Raw genomic sequence first — 23,000 nt, forward strand, 5'->3', positions numbered from 1 at the left:
GCTTGGTCCCCATGGGTTGTCAGCAATAGAGTAGGGATCAGAACCTAGGGCTTCAGGCTCTGAATCAGGAGCTCAGCAGTGCACGAAAACCAAGAAAATCAGCAGGAGTTCAAGGCCTTTTTGGGGGGATCAACTCAGTGTCAGCGCTCAGTGGACCAGCCCAAACTTTGCTCTCTGAGAACACAGCTGAGTTGGTTGCTGACAACTTATCCCGTGGCATACATGCAAGATATTGTGTAATAAAAACACTTTCTAGAAAGACACTGACCAATTCTCATGAGATTGTTGTAAAACAGAGGTAGCTAGGAAGATCCTCATTTTACAGCAGAAACAATCTCACAGCAGCATACCAGTTGCCCAACACTTGGGCGGTGAGTCAGTGCCCACCCCAAAATAGAGCCTGACCCAGCAAGCTTGTCTCCCACAACAGTCATGAAAATATCCACAGGCCCAAGAATCTCCCAGCATGAAGTCAGGCCATGCCACAAACACTGCCTGGCCACACGCCTCTCCATTCTCCACCAGGCTTCCTCACCTGAGGTCTCTGCCAAACATCGCCTTCTCAGAGAGGCTCTCCCCGACACTCCCCCTAATCTAAAATCGCCACTCCCTCACCTCTTCGCTTCCTTTATTTTTCTTCATAGCTCTGCACATCCTGAAATTAGATTACCTATTTGTTAATTATTGTCACCCCACTAGAATGCCAGCTGAGTGAGGGTGTGCCATGCTCAGCACTGTATCTAGGGGCCAGAGCAGTGCCACCACCAAGTAGGGATGGTCCCTAGGGAAAGTGAGTGAATGAATGAATCAACCAACTTGTCCTTCCTAGTCCCTTTGCACTTGCTTTTGACAGGAATCTGTACCTCCAAGAATTATCAAACATCCCTGGAGGATGAGGCCCTCCACTGCCACTAGGGAACTCCTATCACACTCCCGAGTCCAGGGCCTAGAGCTTGAAGAGGACACCCGAACATTCGACGTACCTGCACTACTTCAATGAGCTCTACAAGCTCCTGTAGTTCCTAAACTTCACCAACTCAGAATATTTCACCCAGCCCAACTCCATTATAGCTGACCCCTTCCCTAGAACTCCACACCTCTGAACGCCCTGCCTCCTGTAACCCTAATTCTAACCCTATAAACAAATACCCACCCCTATCACTCCCACTATCTCACTCCTACACTGGCTCCACCTGTCTGCCCCCTGTTGTGTCCTTCCTCTTATTTCTTCACCATTCCCCGTTTATACCAGGAACGAACTCCCCTGTTTCACTGAGATATTCTGTGTGGCGGTGGCTTTAACATCAGTCGCAAAATGAGTTAAATTCTACTTAAGAATACAATGTCCATATGTATACAATCAGTTTAAAAGTTTTTTAAACCAGTCAGCATGTACTACACAATGAACACTATTGTTAAGAAAGGATTATTGGATATAAACACAATGAAGTCAATCAAAGGGGGTTCCATTGCAAAGAAAGCAGGGAGTCAGCAGATGCAAGTGTGACCTAGCATGACATGGCATCTCTCTCTATGGTCCCCAGCACCTCTTAGTTCAAGGCACCAGAACCTGAGCCAATACTAACCAAGGGAAGCACTTAAACATTCAGCTCTGCCCTGTTTCTGAGCTCAAGCTGTCCCCTAAGTTTTATCATATGGATCCTGTCTCAATACTAGAGTCCTGCTTACATCCTTGGCCTCAGATACTCCAGCCTCAAGAGGTGGATCTCAAAGTGTGTTCCCTGAACCAGCTGCATCAGAACCTTGGGGTGCTTATTCAGAATGCAGAATCCTGTACCCCACCTACCTTAGACTTACTAAAGCCAAATCTCTAGCAGTAGGGCTGGAGGTATGCATTTAATTAGGTGTCCCTGGCTCCGACTCATAATTCCTTTGCAAAGCAAACTTTGAGAACCTCTGCCCTAGAAAGAGGTCACCCCTACTTCTTAACACAGGCCTCCTCCTGAGAAGGAGATTGAACGAAGGTCATGGAAACAATTGGCCATAGTGCTAGGGAAGATATGTTTCTGGACAGTCCTCCCTCACTATGGATCCTTCCTTTCATCTTCTAAGACACAGCCTTCCTAGAATTCCATGAGGCCTATGGGTGCCTCCCGAATCAGGTGGCAATCCCATTCCGTTTGCCAGCTTTGCTCCAAACTGACAGAGGAGCTGGAAGCCTACAGCTGCCCCGATCTGACTCTAAGCATCAGCAGGCCTCAGAATAACTCCCTTCTGTGGGCCAGGCACGGTGGCCCATGCCTGTAATCCCAGCACTTTGGGATGCCGAGGCGGGCAGATCTCGAGGTCAGGAGTTCAAGACCAGCCTGGCCAACATAGTGAAACCCCATTTCTACTAAAAATACAAAAAATTAGCTGGGTGTGGTGGCGGGTGCCTGTAATCTCAGCTTCTCGGGAGGCTGAGGCAGGAGAATTGCTTGAACCCGGGAGGCAGAGGTTGCAGTGAGCCAAGGTTGCACTACTGCACTCCAGCCTGGGTGACAGTGTGAGACTCCATCTCAAAAAAAAAAAAAAAAAAAAAAAGAACTCCCTTCTGCCAAGCTTCTTGCCCTAGTTCACCACTCCTCAAGGACACTGCCCACGGCCCCTGTGGAGAAGAAAACTCTGGCCATGTTCCTAGGGAAGCAGAATCCCTCCAAGTCCCACCAGACCATTGCTGATGCCTCAGCTTGCCATGAAATTCTGCCATCCAAGTTTATGACAGAAAGAAGGACTTGTTCTGTCTGCAAGATCAGACAAGAAAGAACATCAATTACAACATATACTTGTGGTCAGGCTTTAGTGATGATACAGTCACAAAGATACAATGGACAGTTTTTGTTTTGTCTGCCCAACTTACTCGTGTCTCTTTTAGTAGGAGTACTCAGATCTTCCGTTGGGAAACACCCCACCATCCAAGCCCAAGCCACAATGATTGGTTCAGGGATGGGAATAGGAAGAAGCCAATTCAATTGGAGCCAATTCCAGAACTTTCTTTGGAATTACTGAGAAAGAGAAACTGTCTCTTCCCACTAGAATTGCTGAGCTGGTGGACATGAAAGTTTGGAGATGCTGGCTACCTGCTTGTCCTCATGTGTGAATACATTCCCTGAGAGAGAAACTCACACAGAGGAAAGCGGGACTAAGAAGGAGAGAGAAACTGAGTCATGGTAACATTAATTTGGGCACGAGGACCCAACTATACCTGAAACCATTACCCCAGACTTTTTTTAATTCCATGAGCAAATAAATTATTTTTTCCCCTTTATGCTTGGACCAGTTCGAGCTGAATGTCTGTCACTCGCAGGGCGGAGTGATACAATTGGACAAAAGAAATCCCAGCAATTCTCTGAATTGGAACTCCAGGCCCGTTTTTGTTTGTTTATTTGCTTGTTTGTTTGTTTTGAGACAAGATCTCTCTGTTGCCCAGGCTGGCCTCAATCTCCTGGCCTCAAGCAATCCTCCCACCTCAGCCTCCGAAGTAGCTGAGACTGCAGGCACACGCCACCACACCCGGCCCCATTGATGATTACCCTAAGCTCTCCTACCTGAGAGTTTAACTTACAAAACATGGTGATTATTCTTTACCTTTGTCTGCTTTTGTTTTTACACATCTTCCACCTCCTTCCTGAAGATGAAACCTGGCTTCCCCTAACAAAACCCCACTTCCCTCACAACCCAACGAGGTCGGCTCAGATTCTCACTTCCCCTCTGGGCCTGGAGCAGGGTCCGCATTTGCGCTCGCCGTCCACCACCACATCCCGACCAGGCTATTGCCCGGAGGCTCCACATGACCCTCTTTTTCCACTTTCCACTCCCACCTCCAGGACTCTGTGGCTTCCCTGTGACCATGTGGCTTCCCTGTGACCATGTCATTGTCCAGAAGTTAGGGATCAGCCTCTGCTTAAAGATTTTTTCTGAGCCTTCCCTGGTTCTAACCACTTAGAAACTTGCAAGCTGGCACTGGCCCCAGTCTTTACCCCAAGGTATTCAAATGCTAAGGCTCCTCCAGTCATAAAAGGTATCCCTTGTGACAGGCAAGGATGATCCTATGTGCGTTCTAGGCTGCTCCCTCCGCCAGCTGCCACAGAGGAATCTGGACTGCCAGGCCTGTCCCTTGGGCTTTCATGATACAGAATCCAGAGGGAAAGGGACAGAAGACAGGAGCTCCTCCAGCTGGGGATGGGGAGCAGTTATGAATCTAGACGTGAAGGAGGAGCTGCCACAGTTGGGCTACCCGCAGGAGTGCACAGGCCAGGCTTGACTTGAGCTAAAATCCAGCGCCCCCTACACCTGCCAAGCCTTGTGCACTAATGTGGATTGCAACCCCCAGAAAGGGGCCCCCATTTCTAACTGGTCCTCCCAGGTAACTTATTTACATTCAGAGGAAGGGGCTGAGTGTGGTGGCACATGCCTGTAGTCCCAGCTACTTGGGAGGCCAAGGCAGGAGGCTCACTTGGGGCCACGAGTTCAAGTCCAGCCTGGGCAACATAGCAAGCCTCTAAAAAACACAAAACAACAAAAACAAACAAACAAAAAAACCAAAGGAAGGCACCCTAAAAGCCAGCAGTGGTCTCTATCAGAGATGTGGATAAGAGAGGGGAACATATTTTAATAATAGCTGTGGCTCTATCTCCAAGGTGTTCAAGAATTGCAAGTCCAGAACTTGAGATGTTTTGTTTATGAGCTTTGCTCTAAAACGGGATAGCCTGGGCAGGAGAAGGGTTGATAAGGTCAGACCACTTTCTCTTTCTCTTTCTCTTTCCAATCTTGAGGCTCAGAGCTGGTCCTCACCAAAGAGTGGAGTCAGTTTGCTTTGTGTTCCAGCCCTCCTAACCTCACTTCCCCCTACCCTTCCCTGCTGGGCAGCGCTGCCTCTCCCTCATGCTCTCTGTGGTCCGGCTGCCCTGCAGGCCCTCAGAGAGGATGTGAATGTTGCTGGAGGCCTTCTCCCCAACCACACTGCCTATACCTTAATTCCAACCCTCATCTCCTCTCACTGAAATTTCTTGCAACTTACCTAAGGGTCTGCCTAGATTGATGGGACCCTCCATACCCATAGTGCAAAGGATTATTTTAAGGGAGATCTTGGATCACATCTCTTTCCTACTTAAAGACTTTTCCATGGCTTCCCACTATCTGTAAGTCATGTTTCAAACTCCACAGCTTCACCCAACAAAACCTTTCCCGGTCTGACCATGCCTGTCTCTCAGCCTTATTGGCCTATGCATGTCCTTTATTTCAACCTACTCTTCTACCTGTGGTTACACTGCGTGGCACCTTCCCGGATGTGTTTCTCTTTGCCTGGAATGCTCCTCTCTTCTCCTTTCTCCCCTCTGGCCCCTTCTGGCCAATGCCTACTCATCCTTCAAAACTCCGTTCAGATATCACCTCTGCCAGGAAGCCTTCTCAGACTGCTCTTTCTTCCGTCTGATTTAATGCCCTTCTGTAAGCTCCTATAGCTCCCATGTAGCAAACCTCTCACAGCCCCTGTGCCCAGCTCCACCATAACCCCTGTGCAGAGCTGCATCATAGCACTTATCACCCTGTACAGTAAACATCAATTTACTTATCTCTCTGTCCTAACTAGATGATGATTTCCAGGTCAAGCAGGAACCATAATTTATTCATCTTTGTAAACTCTGTGCCTGCCACAGAGTAGGCACTTAATAAATTTGTGTCAGATGGATGGATACATGGATGGATGGATGGATGGATGGATGGGTGGATGGATGGATGGACAGATGGATGGAAATTCACTAAGTCCACTCAGCACTGTAGTTCTGAAAGTTTAACATTTTGCATTCCTTCCCCTCCAGGTATTTGCACATTAAGAGAGATAATACTGGCTGGGTGAGGTGGCTCAAGCCTGTAATCCCAGCACTTTGGGAGGCTGAGGCGGGCAGATCACCTGAGGTCAGGAGTTCAAGACCAGCCTGGCCAACATGGCGAAACCCCATCTCTACTAATAATACAAAAACTATCTTGTTGTGTTGACCTGTAATCCCAGCTACTCTGGAGGCTGAGGCAGGAGAATAGCTTGAACCCAGAAGATGGAGGTTGCAGTGAGCTGAGATCGCACCACTGCACTCCAGCCTGGGCGACAGAGCGAAACTCCATTTCAAAAAAAAAAAGAGAGAGAGAGAGAGAGATAATACTATGCAGTGCTCCTTAACTGAAGGCCTGCTAATCATCGGTGGTACACTGGAGGAGCATGGGAGGAGTGAGGATTTTCATAGCAGTTACTAAGAATTCTCTCCCCCTCCATTTCCAGGCCCACCTGCTAATGAGACAGACATCGTCTGCCAACCCAGCCTGCTATCCTGAGTTTTAAAGACACTGCTAGTCACCTGACACTTTCCTAACTTTCCCTAATCTCTGTTCTCTTCTGTCCTATTTTTTTGTGTTGTGTTCGCTATATACAATAATACAATAAAATTCCACCTTCCAGGAGTTATCCACTGGGCCTCCACCTCTCCCAAAATTCCCCCAACACCAAAACGCCCTTGATACTCAGCCCTCCATAAACCTGAGCTTACTCTACAAGACACATGATCTTTTCAATCCAATAAGGTCTTACTGGACCCTGGACCTGAATCATTATATGCAAACCTGCTGAGTGTCTATTATTTATTGTGGATCCCAGAGCATCTCTTCAGAAAGGGCTATGATGCAACCTGTTAGTTTTGGTTTGATTGTGTTTTAAAGCCGTAGCATGAGGCCGGGTGTGGTGGCTCACGCCTGTAATCCCAGCACTTTGGGAGGCCGAGGCAGGTGGATCACCTGAGATCAGGAGTTCGAGACCAGCCTGGCCAACATGGTGAAACCCCATCTCTACTAAAAATACAAAATTAGCCGGGCATAGTGGCACACGCCTGTAGTCCCAGCTACTCGGGCGGCTGAGGCAGAAGAATCGCTTGAACCTGGGAGGTAGAGTTTGCCGTGAGCTGAGATCAGGCCATCACACTCCAGCCTGGGCGACAAGAGTGAAACTCAGTCTCAAAAAAAAAAAAAAAAAAAAAAAAAAGCCATAGCAGTATCAGCACTCTTGTAATTATGGTGGCCTTAACGTTTTCCATAGAAGTTAAATACAGTAAAAGAATGCTAGCCTTTACAGCTCGCAGAGGACATGTAGGTTGCCTAAGTGATACTCTTTCACAGCAAAGGAGACTTACTTATCTTTACGTGGAGATGGCCTCACCAAAAGCATTTAAGAAGGCTTTTACAAAAGAAGCAGAGGGATCATAAAACACAAAACAGTAACAATAAAAATAAGAATACAAGAATTAAGAAATTAAAGTCGAAGGAGAATATATCTCTGAAACCAAGGCTCAGGAAAGTTAATCCACAGAGCTTCCTGACAGTCACAGCAAAGGCAAAAGTGCGACAAATTGGCTAATAAGAAAGTAAAGCAGTGTTTGTTACCCCTCTTTAGCGGACTTTATTTTTCCTTTTGTCCAGCATCTCTCCATATCGGGAAATGCTCTTCTCCCCATCCAGGCCCCACTCAAATCATGTGGTTCAGGCGGGAGCTCTCACGTCATTACAGGCCTCTCCGCCTTTCTATCTTCTGTCTCTCTCTCTCTCTCTCAAACACACACACACACACACACACACACACACACACGCACGCACAGCTCTTTAGCCAAGGGTGGACTCCCAACCTAGGCTGGGCTGATCATTGTGCCCCACCTCCCTGGCACAGTGATTGGCCTAGGATTGGGTAACTGAATGGGGCTGAGCCAATCAGAGTCTTTCCCAGGGGTTTTTTCAAGCCACCGGTAGAGAAAGTCCCTCATTTTCCCTCCAGAGCCAAGGCTAGGAGTCTCAGCAGCCAATAGGCAAACTCCCAACCGTGTGGCAGAAGTCAGCCTGAGAAACCCAACCTGAGAGAAGCCAAGTGAGGGGTGGAGAAAGAGCACGCAGGCTGCACGAAAGGGCCTCGTTCCTCTTCTCCCTGGGCTCTGCTGCATCCCAGCCCTTCCTATGATTTGATAATGTGACCAAATACCTTTCTCTTTGCCTAAGCTGATTGACTTGATTTCCTATCCCTCGAAACCAAAAGATGCTCACCAATAAAGGAATATGAAGCAGCGCAAATGGATGTTGCGCTCATGGCAGTTTTACCAAAAACACAAAGGCTCTGCATGTGGCCAGCTCTTCTCGTGGACTGTTTGGTGCTTACCATGTTAGACCCTTGTCCTGAAAAAACATTTTCATGGAGGGACAGTTGCATATCCATGGGTTTGATGCAGGGATAAAGCTCACAACTTGAGCTATGAATGATGAAAATATTTCTCTGTTGTGTTTTAGTTGGGAGCTGCATGGAAGATTATCTAAAATTGAAGAATAGATTTTCTAATCTTGATTGAAATAATATCCACATGCTGTGGATCTCTCTATGAAGAGGCCTGTTTTCAGTTTAGACATCATGGGTAGGGGTGACAGAGATGACACTTCCTTGAAAAATCAAAGGACCTAATGGCACTTCTGCCGTGGTGCAGAACCCCTCTCCCCACTCCCAGTGCAAAAAAACAAAAGAACTGCAAGAGTCACATTGTATGCATGGCACATCTGTATGCAGGTGGTCACATGAGCGACCAGTTCAATCCATAATATTCTGAGGCATTTTGGATTTTGGAACTGTTCCTTCCCATTTTTCCTGTGATAGCCACATTTTATCATCTTTCCCTTTTCTAAAGTTGCCCAATAGCTTCCCACACAACTCTGTGAGGACTTCCTGCTCTGGCCAGGATGCTACTTAATCAGTGACTGGACCTGCAGGAGGAAGATCCAAGTGTTCGTTCACTTCATGCATTTACAGAATGTCTGCTGAGTGTCAGCCATTGCAATGGCATCGAGGAGAAGAATAAGGTGGTCACTGCCTTCACATGGCTTGCATTTTCAACCTGCTTTTAGTCCACCCATGATGGATGATGCCTTCATGCCACACATCCCTACAAGTGTATCCAGGGCTCCTCACAGTTTTGCAGGGAGCAGAGGAGTGAACGTGCTAATAATTACCTTCTTGCATATTTGGGTCTCAGGATCCATATCTCTGATGCCTATGTGACAAGGGTCATGGAATCCCCTCATAACTGTGTAGTTTTCATGATACTTTAACATCTATTCTGCATATATTGCAGGCCTAGCAAATAGTTTTGAATTGGAAGCCGTTGATATCAACAAGCCCGGACAGAGGAAAGCCTGCTTGGGTGGAGGCAGGACAAGCAGCAGCAGCCTCCAGCTTCCAGAGACAGCCCTGACAGCAGTGCTAGTGGCTGCAGCTGTGCAGCTGTGGCCCCAGCATTGTACAACAGCAGGGAAGTCCTCCCCACAGGAGTCCTGGGTGGCTTCGGGCTGCGGTCCTGGCCCCTGTCTAGCCTCCCTTGCACCTGTTTGTCTTCTGGGTTTGGTTCTCCAAACTTCTTTGGGGATTTTATGAGTTCCTACTATCATTTACATAAATTCCTCTTCTCGAATAAGCCAGAGTTGATTTCTGTTTCTCAGAACCAAGAAATCTGACTTATTACCACGCATAAAGTTTTGGGGCAAATAAATTAATAAATGAATCCATTTTACTATTCGCATTTCACAACTTGCTGGGATCGGTAGACGTAAATTGTTAGCCTCGCTCTATTGTAGACATCGGCGTTGAGCCTCAGAGGAGCCAAGCAATTCCTCCAAGATTTACACAGCCAACAAGTGGCGAGTCCGGACTGAAACCCCAGTGCCATAAGTCTTTTTTTTTTTTTTTTTGACGGAATCTCTCACTCTGTCGTCCAGGTTGGAATGCAGTGGCATGATCGCAGCTCTCTGCAACCTCCACCGTCCGGGTTCAATCGATTCTCCTGCCTCAGCCTCCTGAGTAGCTGGGACTACAGGCACACGCCACCGTGCCTGGCTAATTTTTATATTTTTTAGTAGAGACGGTGTTTCACCATGTTGGCCAGGCTGGTCTTGAACTCTTGACCTCAGGTGATCCACCAGCTTCAGCCTCCCAAAGTGCTGGGATTACAGGCGTAAGCCACTGCGCCCGACCTCAGAGTCTTTATTTATTCCACTTAGGACAACTATTCGTATACTCACTGCTGAAGTACTAATGCATTAGACTAAAGAGTGCTGGAGGTGCTATATAACATTTAAGATATGCTAATATCCAAAGAATTCTGAATGGCAAAGCACATCTGGCTCCCAGATTTTTGGGTAAGGGATTATGGGGCTTTCTGATAATGTTAACAGTTTTCATTTTGGTGTTATTTGTCTACCTTTTCTCACATGCATATCTTTCCATAGTTTACATGCAATTTTGCATCTTGCTTTGCCCCCTCTTTTCATTATAATATTTTTCCTACGGTGCTCCATGCTTTTCATAATGACTATTTATTATATTGCTACCAATTTCAACAGAGGCATAATATGAAAATCATTCTCTCACTGTGGACATTTAGGTTGCTTCCAGTATTTTGTTTTTATACGTGACGTGGTAATCTTTGCATTAAGCATTTTTTCTCAGTTTGGAATATGGACGGCCTACATTTTTTCAGGCACTTTGCTGGATTCTTTTTATTTCATTCAGTCTTCATAATATCAAGTAGATAGCATGGTGTCCATTTCATCCTTGGGGGAGCTCACTTTGATGGGAAGAGTGGTTTCCCCATGATGTCTAAACTGAAAACAGGCCTCTTCACAGAGAACAGAAATGTGGCTAACAGGTCATTTCCTATGACCCCTCAGCTCCTCAAGACTCTTTTGCTAGTGTAGGCTACATAAGCTGAAAATGAGGAGGAAATGTAAAAATCAGAGCCTCCTTGTGCTCATACACACATGCACAGGCAGGATACTGTTGGAACATTCATTCCAGTTTATGTCTGGGGGCTGAGCTGACAGACCCCCATAGCAGCAAGGACCCAGCATGCCTTAGGACATCAGTCTGGATCAAAGGGTTAAAAAAGAGACAAGGAAGCAGGGTCAGGGTGTGCAAGGTGAAAAGATAGTGCGCTCCGAAAATATATGGGACCTCACTGCGGCTAGAACCAGAAACTGGTTCTCACCATTTGGGAAGCCCAGCTCACTGCAAAATATGGCACACTCTATAAGTGACAGTGACCTGTGAGGGCAGCCCTGCTGTGATTCCCAGGGTTGGCAGAGGGAGGGGAGTCCTAGTGATGAGGGGAGGGGTTATCAGGCTTTTCTCTGCCCTGTCTCATGACTGGCCCTTCCTTCATGCATAGAAAAGCTTCCAGGCTGAGGCTGAGTCATTAGCAATCTCCTTTGTTGATGCTGCTGCCTGGAATCCTTGTCTGGATTCCTGTCTCACTCCTGTCTTGTTCCGCAGTCTCTAGGTCTGGTTCCTTGAGGCTATGTTGAGAGGACTTTACCCGCCAGCTACAAAAATCAGGCATAAGGCCAGGAATGGGAAGGTTATTGTGAGCACAATCTATGCACTTGTTAATCATTATTACATATTAACCAATTACTGCATGGCAGAAAAGTGGGGCAAGAGACTACTCTTAAGCCACATGTAGATGTTGTAATCCTGAGCTTTGTCTCCATAATGGGGTAAGATGTCAGAAAAGAGTCAGAAAGCCCAGGTGATAGAATAAGTGCCAAGAACATATACACCATGGAATACTGTGCAGCCATAAAAAGGAATGAGTTCATGTCCTTTGCAGGGACATGGATGAAGCTGGAAACCATCATTCTCAGCAAACTAACACAGCAACAGAAAACCAAACACCGCATGTTCTCATTCATAAGTGGGAGTTGAACAATGAGAACACATGGACACAGGTAGGGGAACAACACACCCCGTGGCCTGTCGGCGGGTGGGGGACAAGGGGAGGGAGAGCATTAGGAAAAATACTTAATGCATTCAGGGCCTAAAACCTAGATGATGGGTTGATAGGTGCAGCAAACCACCATGGCACGTGTATACCTATGTAACAAACCCGCGCATTCTGCACATGTATCCCAGAACTTAAAGTAAAATTTAAACAAATTTTAAAAAAGAGAATAAGTGCCAAGAAAAACAAGAATGAGTTAAGGCCATGTAGGTCTGTATTAAAAATCTGGCTAACAGCAAATGTGTTGAGGATTGCTGCTGCCACAGTGGGTACACTTGAGAACTCAAGTGAAGCCAATGATTGTAACACCAGGGTCAGGCCCTATATTTTCCACTTTTAATATTTTCCAATATTGTGGATCAGAACCAATATGATAGTAAATATTTCAGCATTATATATCTATAATCCCTTATCTGTAGTTTCAAAATTCCCAAAGTGCTGATAAATGTAAAATTTTTTGTAACTTATTTCATGGCTAAATCCAACTTGAATGGCACTCGTCAGGTCGGGACACCTGAGTCTTGCTCTGTTGCCCCGGCTGGAGTGCAGTGGCATGATCTTGGCTCACTGCAACCTCTGCCTCCCAGATTCAAGCGATTCTCCTGCTTCAGCCTCCCGAGTAGCTGGGACTACAGGCATGTGCCACCACGCCCAGCTAATTTTTTGTATTTTTAGTAGAGATGGGGTTTCACCATGTTAGTGCTTGACTCTTAAATATGAATAGATATCCAAAGACTACCAGATATTTAAGTATAGCCTCTAAAATAAAAGACAGAGGCCAGGTGTGGTGGCTCATGCCTGTAATCCTAGCACTTTGGGAGGCCGGGTCAGGAGGATCCCTTGAGCCCAGGAGTTTGAAACTATCTGGGCAACATAGGGAGACCTTGTCTCTAGGAAATAAATAAATACATACATAAAATAGAATAAAAGAGACAAAAACAAAGAGAAAAATACAGTGAAAACAAACAGTAAAAAACAAACAAACAAAAACAGAAGAGTGGTTTTTTAAAAAATATAAACCTCAAAGAGATTAAGTGAAAATATGACCTATACAAAACAAGAACAGGATGTTATAAGAAGGAAGCTTCATACATAAAACAAGAAAAAAGTCTTGGAAGTTAAAACCTGAGATTCTCAACAGGTTGGAAGATAAAATTGAGAAAAATCTTCCAGAAAGTAAAACAGAAAGATAAGAGGATGGACAACAGGAGAGAGAAGATGAGAAAGCTAGAGACTGTTCTAGAAGTCCACATCTACTGAATAAGTGATCCAGAAATAGAAAACAAGGAAAACAGTAACCATGTAATTACCAGGCAGTAATATGAGGAAATGTTCAGGATTAAAGGATGTGACTCTCTAGATTAAAAGGGTTCATCAAATGCGTAGCATAATGGTTGGAGTAAAACACACATACACACACACACACGCACACACACACCCCTCCAAGGCACATCATTGTGAAATATCAAAATGTTATTTAAAATCAAAGAAAGGCCAGGCGTGGTGGGTGGCTCACAGCTGTAATCCCAGCAATTTGGGAGGCAGAGGTGGGTGGATCACCTGAGGTCAGGAGTTCCAGACCAGCCTGGCCAACATGGTGAAACCCTATCTCTACTAAAAAAATACAAAAATTAGCCGGGCATGGTGGTACATGCCTGTGGTCCCAGCTACTTGGGGGGCTGAGGTGGAAGAATTGCTTGAGCCCAGGGAGGCTGCAGTGAGCCATGATCAAGCTGCTGCACTCCAGCCTGGGCAACAGACCAAGACTCTGTCTCAAAACAAAACAAAAATATATGCGAGGCCTTAAAAATTTACTTCCCATGGGCTGGGCGCAGTGGCTCACGCCTGTAATCCCAGCACTTTGGGAGGCCAAGATGGGTGGATCACGAGGTCAGGAGATTGAAACTATCCTGGCTAACATGGTGAAATCCTGTCTGTACTAAAAATAAAAAAAAATTAGCTGGGCGTGGTGGCGGGCGCCTGTAGTCCCAGCCACTAGGGAGGCTGAGGCAGGAGAATGGCATGAACCCAGGAGGCGGAGCTTGCAATGAGTGGAGATAGTGCCACTGCACTCCAGCCTGGGCGACAGAGCAAGACTCTGTCTCAGAAAAAAAAAAAAAAAAATTACTTCCCATGCACTCTTTCTTAGGAAGTTATTGGAGAATGTGCTTATCAGGGTAAGATGGTAAACCAGGGAAGAGAAAGATAGGGGTTGAAGGGAGAAGGCTCCATTCAACATAGCAGACAGTCCCGGGGAATGATGGAGAAGCAGGTGAATCCCAGCCAGCCTGCAAATCCAGGGAACATGTGTAACATGATGCAAGGCAGGAAGATTCTGAGGAAATGGAACTGGTAGATTCTTTGATGCATTGGACCATATGAAAGATTTTTGTGAGGCTGTGAGCAAAAGACACCCCAAAACAAAGCAAATGAAAAAATGAGTGAATTAATAACTTCAGGAAAGACAAAAGGTTTACAAGAAAAGAAACGTGATCATTGAGTAATTTGGCTCAACAGAGAACAAGGTTTTCGTGAACATAATAATGTGAACTCTTGTTGTGATAACATTATGTTGAAAGATTACAGGGAAGGAAAGCTTATGGTAAGAGGTTAGGTAAGGATACTAAATCCTTATTTGAAATCAGTGAATGATGTCTAACACTGAAAAATCAAGAAAGAGCAGTATAAGTGTATTTTGCAGAAATATAGAGCTAGTGCCAGAAGAAACAAATAGAAGTTGAAAGTGGTAGCCTTTGGCGCATGAGACAGGGTGGAGGAGGAAATAGGAATTTTTGTTTTTTCATTATAAGCCTTTAAATACTATTTAACACTTTGTTTACTATTTGCATATCTTTAATAAAAAATAAATTTTAATTTTAAAAAAATACATGAAAAACAGAAAGGCAGTGAAGAGACAGTTCAACAAAAAAAGAACTGCAGATGCCCCTTAAACATACGAAGAGATCTTTGATCTTACTAAAAATAAGAAAAATGCAAATTAAAGCTAAATTGAGATATTCTTTCTCATTTATCAGATTGGTAAAACTTCAACGGTTGGATGACACCCTCTTTTGGTGATGCCGTGGGGAACGCAACATGATCCAACCCCAATGAAAGAGAAGTTGCAATAACCGCTAAGACTGCAGATGCATTTGACTCAGCAAACCCTCTTCAAGAAATGCATATGAAAAAAACTCATGTTTCAGGTTATTCATTACAACATTGTTTGTAATAGCAAAAGGTGGATTAGAAATAGTCCAAATGTCTGTCCGTAGGGGACTGTTTAATAAACTATTGTCAGTCCCTTAGTGGAAAGTAATTATTTTCTCAGTGAATAAAGGAAAAAAATGACATAATTTTATAACCAGCTTCCAGGCCCTCCAAAACGCAGAGAGCTGTGTTGAAAGCCTCACAGACTGGTCGGGCACGGTGACTCACGCCTGTAATCCCAGCACTTTGGGAGGCCGAGGCGGGTGGATCTCGAGGTCAGGAGATGGAGACCATCCTGGCTAACACGGTGAAACCCCGTCTCTACTAAAAATACAAAAAATTAGCCGGGCGTGGTGGCAGGTGCCTGTAGTCCCAGCTACTCAGGAGGCTGAGGCAGCAGAATGGCCTGAACCCAGGAGGCGGAGTTTGCAGTGAGCAGAGATTGTGCCACTGCACTCCAGCCTGGGCGACAGAGCGAGATTCCGTCTCAAAAAAAAAAAAAAAAAAAGAAAGCCTCTCAGACAGAGAGACTCTTTGATCTCCCTAAACCTGAGCATACGAAGAACCCCTTTCAAAACCTTAGACACAAAGCGAGAGAGTGTGTCAGATTTAACGTCAGCCCTAGGTCTAAATCCCAGCTTGGCTACTTTTTATTTGCTGTGACACTCTGGACTTTGGCTCATCGTCGGTAGGCTGGGGATAGGACTCCCTGCCTTGTCAGGTTGCTGTGAGGGTGGAGTGGACTAGAGTATGTGATACAGAAGCTACAGGGCCTGGCCCACAGTAAGCGCTCCACAAACAGGAGTTGATATGAATAGTAGCACCGGAAAAAAGAATCCTGTCTCCAGGACAGTAGAAGGAAAGTCACGTTGAAAATCCCAAGAGAAGAAGCAAAAGTCACTTCCCTGAAGAGAAGAATTGAAGGAATTTCCTCTCATGACCAGGCAGTTTTGGGAGAGACTCTGTATACACAGTCAGATGCCTTCACCCTCATGTTCTCCAGCTTCTCATTGCCGTTGCCTCCTCTGATGACCGGCAGAGACTTTCCCTAAGTATCCTAGATCAGCAGGGCTGGAAGGACCCAAGCCCAAATTCCCATTTAGGATGAGAAACCCAAGAACCAGAGAAGACCAGTGATCAACTCGAGGGCACACAGCCAGTGGGCCTGGTCCACAGCCAGGCCAACCCACTAACAAACCTGCTTCCAGGTATGCATTTTATGATAGCAAGGGATACAAAAGGATAAACCTAAATGTGCGTCCCCAGGGCATTGAGCTAACTTGACTTCACTCACTCCTGAGAGGGGCTGCAGTCAATGTGAAAGCATGTGATCAAGGTTGGTGGAGAAAGTAATGTGTTTATATCAACCCATTTTGATGGCTGTGTTTACACTTTATATTTTACACACTTCTCATGGAATGAAGTCCCAGACCTAAAGGCAGCTTGCATTGCAGTAACAAGGATTTCCAGAACATACCCAGTCCCTGCTCCAGCAATGACCAGATATATAATGCTGAGTTTTCATTTCCTCATCTGTGAAAGGAGATATCAGCCACCTTCATCATGCTGTTACAAAAATAAAATCAGATAACTATGTCTGTCTGGCGCACAGCAGCCACTACTTCCCTCAAACCCAGATATCCCCTTGTCTTATCGACACAGGAGACCTAATGAGTCCCACAGCAACCTGCTGATCCTGCTCTATGAATTACAAAGAAACGTTTCCCCCCAAGCACCTCAAAAAAAAGAAAGAAAGAAAGAAAGAAAACACTTTCCATAATACTTTCATAGGTTAATCGTTTTCAATTTCCTCAGCCAGAATCAAGAGTTAAGAAGAATCTCATTAAGAAGAATTCTAAGGGTATTTCTTTTCAAGTTCCCAAATACTTTCTTCATTATCCACATTGCCCTTGCAGGCTGGTTCCCCCATGTCCATGCTGATATGGAGAACACTGGATCAGGTGTGTTCACTGGGTTCCCGGCGCTATAAAATTCCTACCCCAGGGACGTGCTCATGGGAAACACTCAATAAGTCATCCTTAGCTGAATCAAGCAGAATCAGAAAAAGAATTCCAAGAAAGATATATTGAGCATCTACTTACTATATGCTAGACACTGTGTAGGACCCTTTTCACGCTCTTGTTTAATTATGACAGCCCTGAAAGGTGATCATCATTGTGCTCACCTTACAGATGATGAAACAGACATTCAGAGCACTTTGTGACTTGCCTAAAGTTTCACTGTCAAGAAGGAACCAAGTCTCCTGACTTCAGGTCTTCCCACTATGAGATCACCAGTTTATCGTAACTAGAGGCCTCTCCCATCTAAAGCATCTTTGTAACTGCTTTCCCTTTCCCCACACTGCCTACACATCAAGAAGCCCCTAATTTGTAACAAGTCATTTGATAACTCCAGAAGAGGGGCCACATCCTTTTTCTCTATGTTTGTTGATTAACAAAGACAACATTATGTTTCCAACACCAGTCAGACCAAGGGGGAAAAAAATCCCCATGACTTCAGTAATTTTCCATCCTTTGGAACAAGGAAATATACACAAAAGGTTTACTATAGAATGTAAACATTGCTTTTAAATGATGCCAATCTCTCTTTTAATGTGGCCTAAATCCTAAAATTTAAAGTGTGATAAGCTGGGCGCAGCGTCTCACACCTGTAATGCCAGCACTTTGGGAGGCGGAGGCGGGTGGATCACCTGAGGTCGGGAGTTCAAGACCAACCTGACCAACATGGAGAAACCCCATCTCTATTAAAAATACAAAATTATCCGGGTGTTGTGGTGCATGCCTGCAAATCCCAGCTACTCGGGAGGCTGAGGCAGGAGAATCGCTTGAACCCAGGAGGCAGAGGTTGCGGTGAACCGAGATTGCGCCATTGCACTCCAGCCTGGGCAACAAAAGCAAAACTCCGTCTCAAAAATAAATAAATAAATAAATAAATAATAAAATAAAGTGTGATAGTGTCCTTTCTTATATTTTAAGTAGACACACAAGCCTTAATATATATGTAAACCATAAATATCATGGCCAACTGTTCAAGATTGGGCTCTCACACTAACACACCTCTTCCTTGCAACTTGCACCCAATTTGACTCTGGTCCTAGGCATGCTGACCTGAAATAGTTGCTGGCTGCGGCAAGCACCACGCGGTGGCAGGAGAATTCCTGAATGTCCACACACAAGATGACATCTGTCAGAGCGTTTTCCATTCGCAGGGTTTCCAGGCCATTCTGAAGAATTAAGGAGAGTCCCGCGTCGTCAAATTTGACCTTTTCCCCATTTAAGATCTCGACCAAGTCTCCTGTTTTCTGGGAGGGCTCATCTGTAGAAGGTGCCAGGGGCCCTTCCAAACTCTTCTCGACCACATCACCCATGGTCCAGGCGTCCCTTTGTCCTGCCATCAACATCGAGACTGAAGGAGCGCCCAAGTGTCAGGCAGGCCCCATTGCAGAAGCTGAGCGGATTTCCTGTGCAGGGCCCTCCACTTATCACCAGCTGTCACACACACATAACAGGAAGTCTCGCACTTTCTCATCCTGTTACTACAAATGCCAGCAACTTCTATTCTTCTTCTTTCTGTGAGTAATCACAGGGTTAGAAATTACTTAGAATAGGTGTGTGGGAGGGGGTTCTGGAAGAGGAGTGGCCTCTCAGAGTCCACTGTGAGTGCTGTGTGTTTATTTTGGTGCATCTCCCACCTCATATCCGTGAGCAGGAAGCCTCCGGTGGTGGCTGTTACATTTGTACGCCTAATGCTATCAATAACCCAAGTCGTCAATGAGGGGATGGACAGGAGACAGTCTATAATCCTCCTGCTTCACATTTGTACTCCTAGTGGCTCAATAACCCAAGTCATCAGCGAGGGGATGGACAGGAGACAGTCTATGATCCTCCCACTTCCTCCTCCCAGGAGTCTGAGACCCCACAATGATCCAACAACCGTGCTTTGTAAACCATGGAAACCCCACTTATCCCTGACATTCTCATTTCTGGCGGCACTGCAGATCGTCTATCTTCATCCTCTTCCCTACCCAGGGGAAAACAACGTCATGGCAAACTTTCATGTCTTCCCCCACCAAAAAAATGTCTATTGTTTCGAATATGCTTTGGGGGCACAGAAGAAATGGTTTCCAAAACTCCATCAACAGCATCTTCTCAGAGGATGAGTCAGGGTGGGTCTACACCGAATTGCCATAGCACGTCTCAGATTAGCCCAACGTCTACTGACCGTGCATCTAACGGTGGATCCTGAAGTATTTTCATTACCTCTGCGTGTCTCAGTTAAGTAGTAATAACTGTCATTATTAAAATCCCATGATATCCTGGGGAAGTTATAGGAGCGTATCAGTTAGCGTTCTCTCACGCCCAACAGTAATGCTTTACCAGGTTGCTAGGTATTTCTTAGCCCAGCAAACTTGACATCTAAAATTAACCATTACAATTACAGTCATACCCAGCATAATGATATTTCAGTCGATGATGGACTCCAGAGAGACAGAACCAAAAGGATACCTAGAGAGGCATAGCAGAGGGAAATTATTAGGGGAATTGGCTCACGTGATTATGGAGACTGAGAAGTCGCATGACAGACTGCTGAGAGCTCAGTTCAAGTCCAAAGGCCTCAGAACCAGAGAAGATGGTATAACTCTCAGTCCAAAGCCAAAGGCCTGAGAATCCAGGGGGTGGGGAGACTGGTGTAAGTCCTGAAGTCCAAAGGCAGGGGATCCTGGAGTCCTGTTGTTCAAGGCAGGAGATGACTGTATCCCAGCCTCAGGAGATAGAGACATCGACCTTTCTTCTGTTTTTGTTTTCTCTGGGTCCCTGGCCGATTGGATGGTGCCCACCCACACTGAGAGTGTATCTTCTCTACCGAGTCCACTCAGACTCACTAATCTCTCCTGGAAACAACCTCACAGACACGCCCAACAGTAATGCTTTACCAGGTTGCTAGGTATTTCTTAGCCCAGTAAACTTGACATCTAAAATTAACCGTCACAAGTACAGTCATGCCCAGCATAATGACATTTCAATCGATGATGGACTGAATATACAATTGTGGTCCCAAAAGATTATAATGGAGCATATAAAGAAACCTGACGGCCGGGCGTGGTGGCTCACGCCTGTAATCCCAGCACTTTGGGAGACCAAGGCGGGGGGATCACAAGGTCAGGAGCTCAAGACCAGCCTGAGCAACATGGTGAAACCCCCGTCTCTACTAAAAATACAAAAATTAGCCAGTCATGGTGGCGTACACTTGTAACCCCCCTACTCGGGAGGCTGAGGCAGGAGAATCGCTTGAACCCGGGAGGTGGAGGTTGCAGTGAGCTGAGATTGCGCCACTGCACTCCAGCCTGGGCAATAAGAGCGAAACTCTGCCTCAAAAAAAAAAAAAGTAATGGAAAAATAATGCCATTCACAATGGTAATAAAACATATGTAAATGCCTAGCAATAACAGCAACCAGCAACATAAAGAAAACTAACAAACTTTACTAAGAGTTTCGAAAGAAAACTTAAATAAATATACCAAGTTCCTTTATGGAAAGACTAAATATTATTAAAAGGACCAATTCTTTCCAAATACATTTATAGGTTTATTTTACTCTAATAAAAATTACAAGAAAATTTGGAGTTTAGGTTTGTTTGTTTGTTTGTTTTTGAGACGGAGTCTTACTCTGTTGCCCAGGCTAGAGTACAGTGGTGCGATCTCAGCTCACTGCGACCTCCGCCTCCCAGGTTCAAGCGATTCTCCTGCCTCAGCCTCCCAAGTAGCTGGGACTACAGGCATGCACCACCACACCTGGCTAATTTTTTGTATCTTTAGTGGAGACAGGGTTTTGCCATGTTGGCCAGGCTGGTCTTGAACTGCTGGGCTCAAGCGATCCACCCGTCTCGGCCTCCCAAAGTGCTGGGACTACAGGCTCACACCACCGCACCTGCCCCAAGTTTAGGTTAAATGTAAATGAACAGTATCAAGATAGGTTCAAAGCACAGTGGGACTATCTGTAAAAGGATAAACATTAAGTCTAGACTTTACAGTGGACCCAAAGTCTTTTCTCCCTGGAAACTACAAAATTGAGATAAATGTGGAATGTTGTATTCGGAAGCCCCGTATCTGAGTTGGAAATTGAGACTGCTTCCCAGTGTCAAAGTGATTTAGATCTTCCAGACAACTATGAGATCTCATTCTTACTGACACAATGGCAAACAACAAAGTTTCTGATGGTCTGTGATTTTTAGAAAACAATTTTTCTCAGTAAGAATAAGTAGTCACCCACGAAGGGTATCCTTATGACACATTTATAATTGCAAGGAGTCACTTAAGGAAACGTTATTTCTTTTTAACGTTTCATCTGTGTCTGACTTCCTAGCCTGATGAATGGGAGGGCAGATTTTTTTACTTTCCGATCTGACCTAATCTTTGAAGAAACATTGTTTCTTTTTAATGTTTCATCTGTGTCTGACTTCCTAGCCTGATGAATGGGAGGGCAAATTTTTACTTTCTGATCTGACCTAATCTTTCCTTTCTTGCCCTTTTTAAGATTAATAGTCATGAATTTAAATTGAGACCTGGCAGGCGGCCAAGGTCAGCTTCCAAAAGTTATATGCTTGGGCCAGGTGTGGTGGCTCACGCCTGTAATCCCAGCACTTTGGGAGGCCAGTGCAAGAAAATTGCTTGAGCCAAGAAATTCCAGACCAGCCTGGGCAACATGACAAAACCCCATCTCTACAAAAAATATAAATTAAAAAGTTAGTCATATGTGGTGGCATGCATCTGTAGTCCCAGCTACTTGGAAGGCTGAGGCAGGAGGATTGCTTGAGCCCAGGAGGTGGAGGCTGCAGTTAGCCATGTTCTCACCACTGCATTCCAGCCTGGGCAACAGAGCGGAGACCTTGTCTCAACAAACAAACAAACAAAACAAAAAAGCAAAAAAAAGTCATATGTTAAGCTGTGTTCAGTGGAACTATGGAGGGTCGGCTGGGCACGGTGGCCCATGCCTATAATCCCAGCACTTTGGGAGGCCGAGACGGGCAGATCACGAGGTCAGGAGATCGAGATCATCCTGGCTAACACGGTGAAACCCCATCTCTACTAAAAATACAAAAAATTAGCCGGGTGTAGTGGCGGGCGCCTGTAGTTCCAGCTACTTGGGAGGCTGAGGCAGGAGAATGGTGTGAACCCAGGAGGCAGAGCTTGCAGTGAGCCGAGGTCGCGCCACTGCACTCCAGCCTGGGTGACAGAGTGAGACTCCATCTCAAAAAAAAAACAAAAAACAAAAAACTATGGAGGGTCCAGTTAGTTAAACTGAATCTGCCCTTAGACTTCAGTGTCAAGGTGAAGCAGAGATGAAGCCAGGTGAATGAAGGAGACTGAGGTAGGACAGGACAGGAGGGTAGGAGGAAAAAGGTGGGAATTCAAGAGGGTCTAAGATTTTTGCATATGTCAGAGCTGGGCTCCAGGACTCCCACTTGGCCCCACTGGTGGCCTCCTGCTTAGCCAAGAGGGCGTCACTGAAAGAGGCAGGGTCAACACAGATTCCATGCCATACCCTAACCCCAGCTTCTGTGACCTTTCTCCTATACATAGATGTCAAACCTTACTCCTTAGTCACTCTCTTCTGCTTTATATATTTTAATGCTCTAAATCTCTGTTCAAAGTACGGTGTTGTTATATCCTTGCTATTGATTGTACCTTTTATTAGTATTAAATATCCCTGTTTATCCTGTTAATTTTTTTCTTTAAATAATTTTCTGATTTGTCTGGAGTTTCTATTGCCACTCCTGCTTTCTTTTCATTTACTTTTCCTAATATATCTTTGCCTGTTCTTTGTGTTCTGGGAAATAGACATCTTTTCTTAATGTTTCTGATGGTTGTAATGATGTTTCAACAAATAGTAAGCCAATATTTATCTAATTATCACAGCACAAAGC

General features: G+C 45.3%; 1 protein-coding gene and 1 long non-coding RNA gene across 2 annotated transcripts in view; one reads left to right on the top strand and one right to left on the bottom strand.

Moving 5' to 3' along the window:
- KLHL6 (kelch like family member 6) overlaps nucleotides 1-18,648 on the bottom strand; it is a 63,852-nt gene extending 45,204 nt beyond the window's left edge. The window contains exon 1 of the mRNA XM_001134897.7: nucleotides 18,185-18,648. Within this exon, the coding sequence (XP_001134897.1) occupies nucleotides 18,185-18,477 (293 nt within the window). The 5' untranslated portion in view covers nucleotides 18,478-18,648. The remainder of the gene's footprint in view (nucleotides 1-18,184) is intronic.
- LOC104005882 (uncharacterized) lies at nucleotides 11,565-15,154 on the top strand. The gene is made up of 2 exons (XR_679361.5): nucleotides 11,565-11,793; nucleotides 14,882-15,154. It is a non-coding gene; the product is annotated as an uncharacterized LOC104005882 (long non-coding RNA).
- Nucleotides 18,649-23,000: the final 4,352 nt, after the last annotated feature.

Source organism: Pan troglodytes, chromosome 2 (genome assembly GCF_028858775.2).
Source record: "Pan troglodytes isolate AG18354 chromosome 2, NHGRI_mPanTro3-v2.0_pri, whole genome shotgun sequence".
Classification (NCBI taxonomy): Eukaryota; Metazoa; Chordata; class Mammalia; order Primates; family Hominidae; genus Pan; species Pan troglodytes.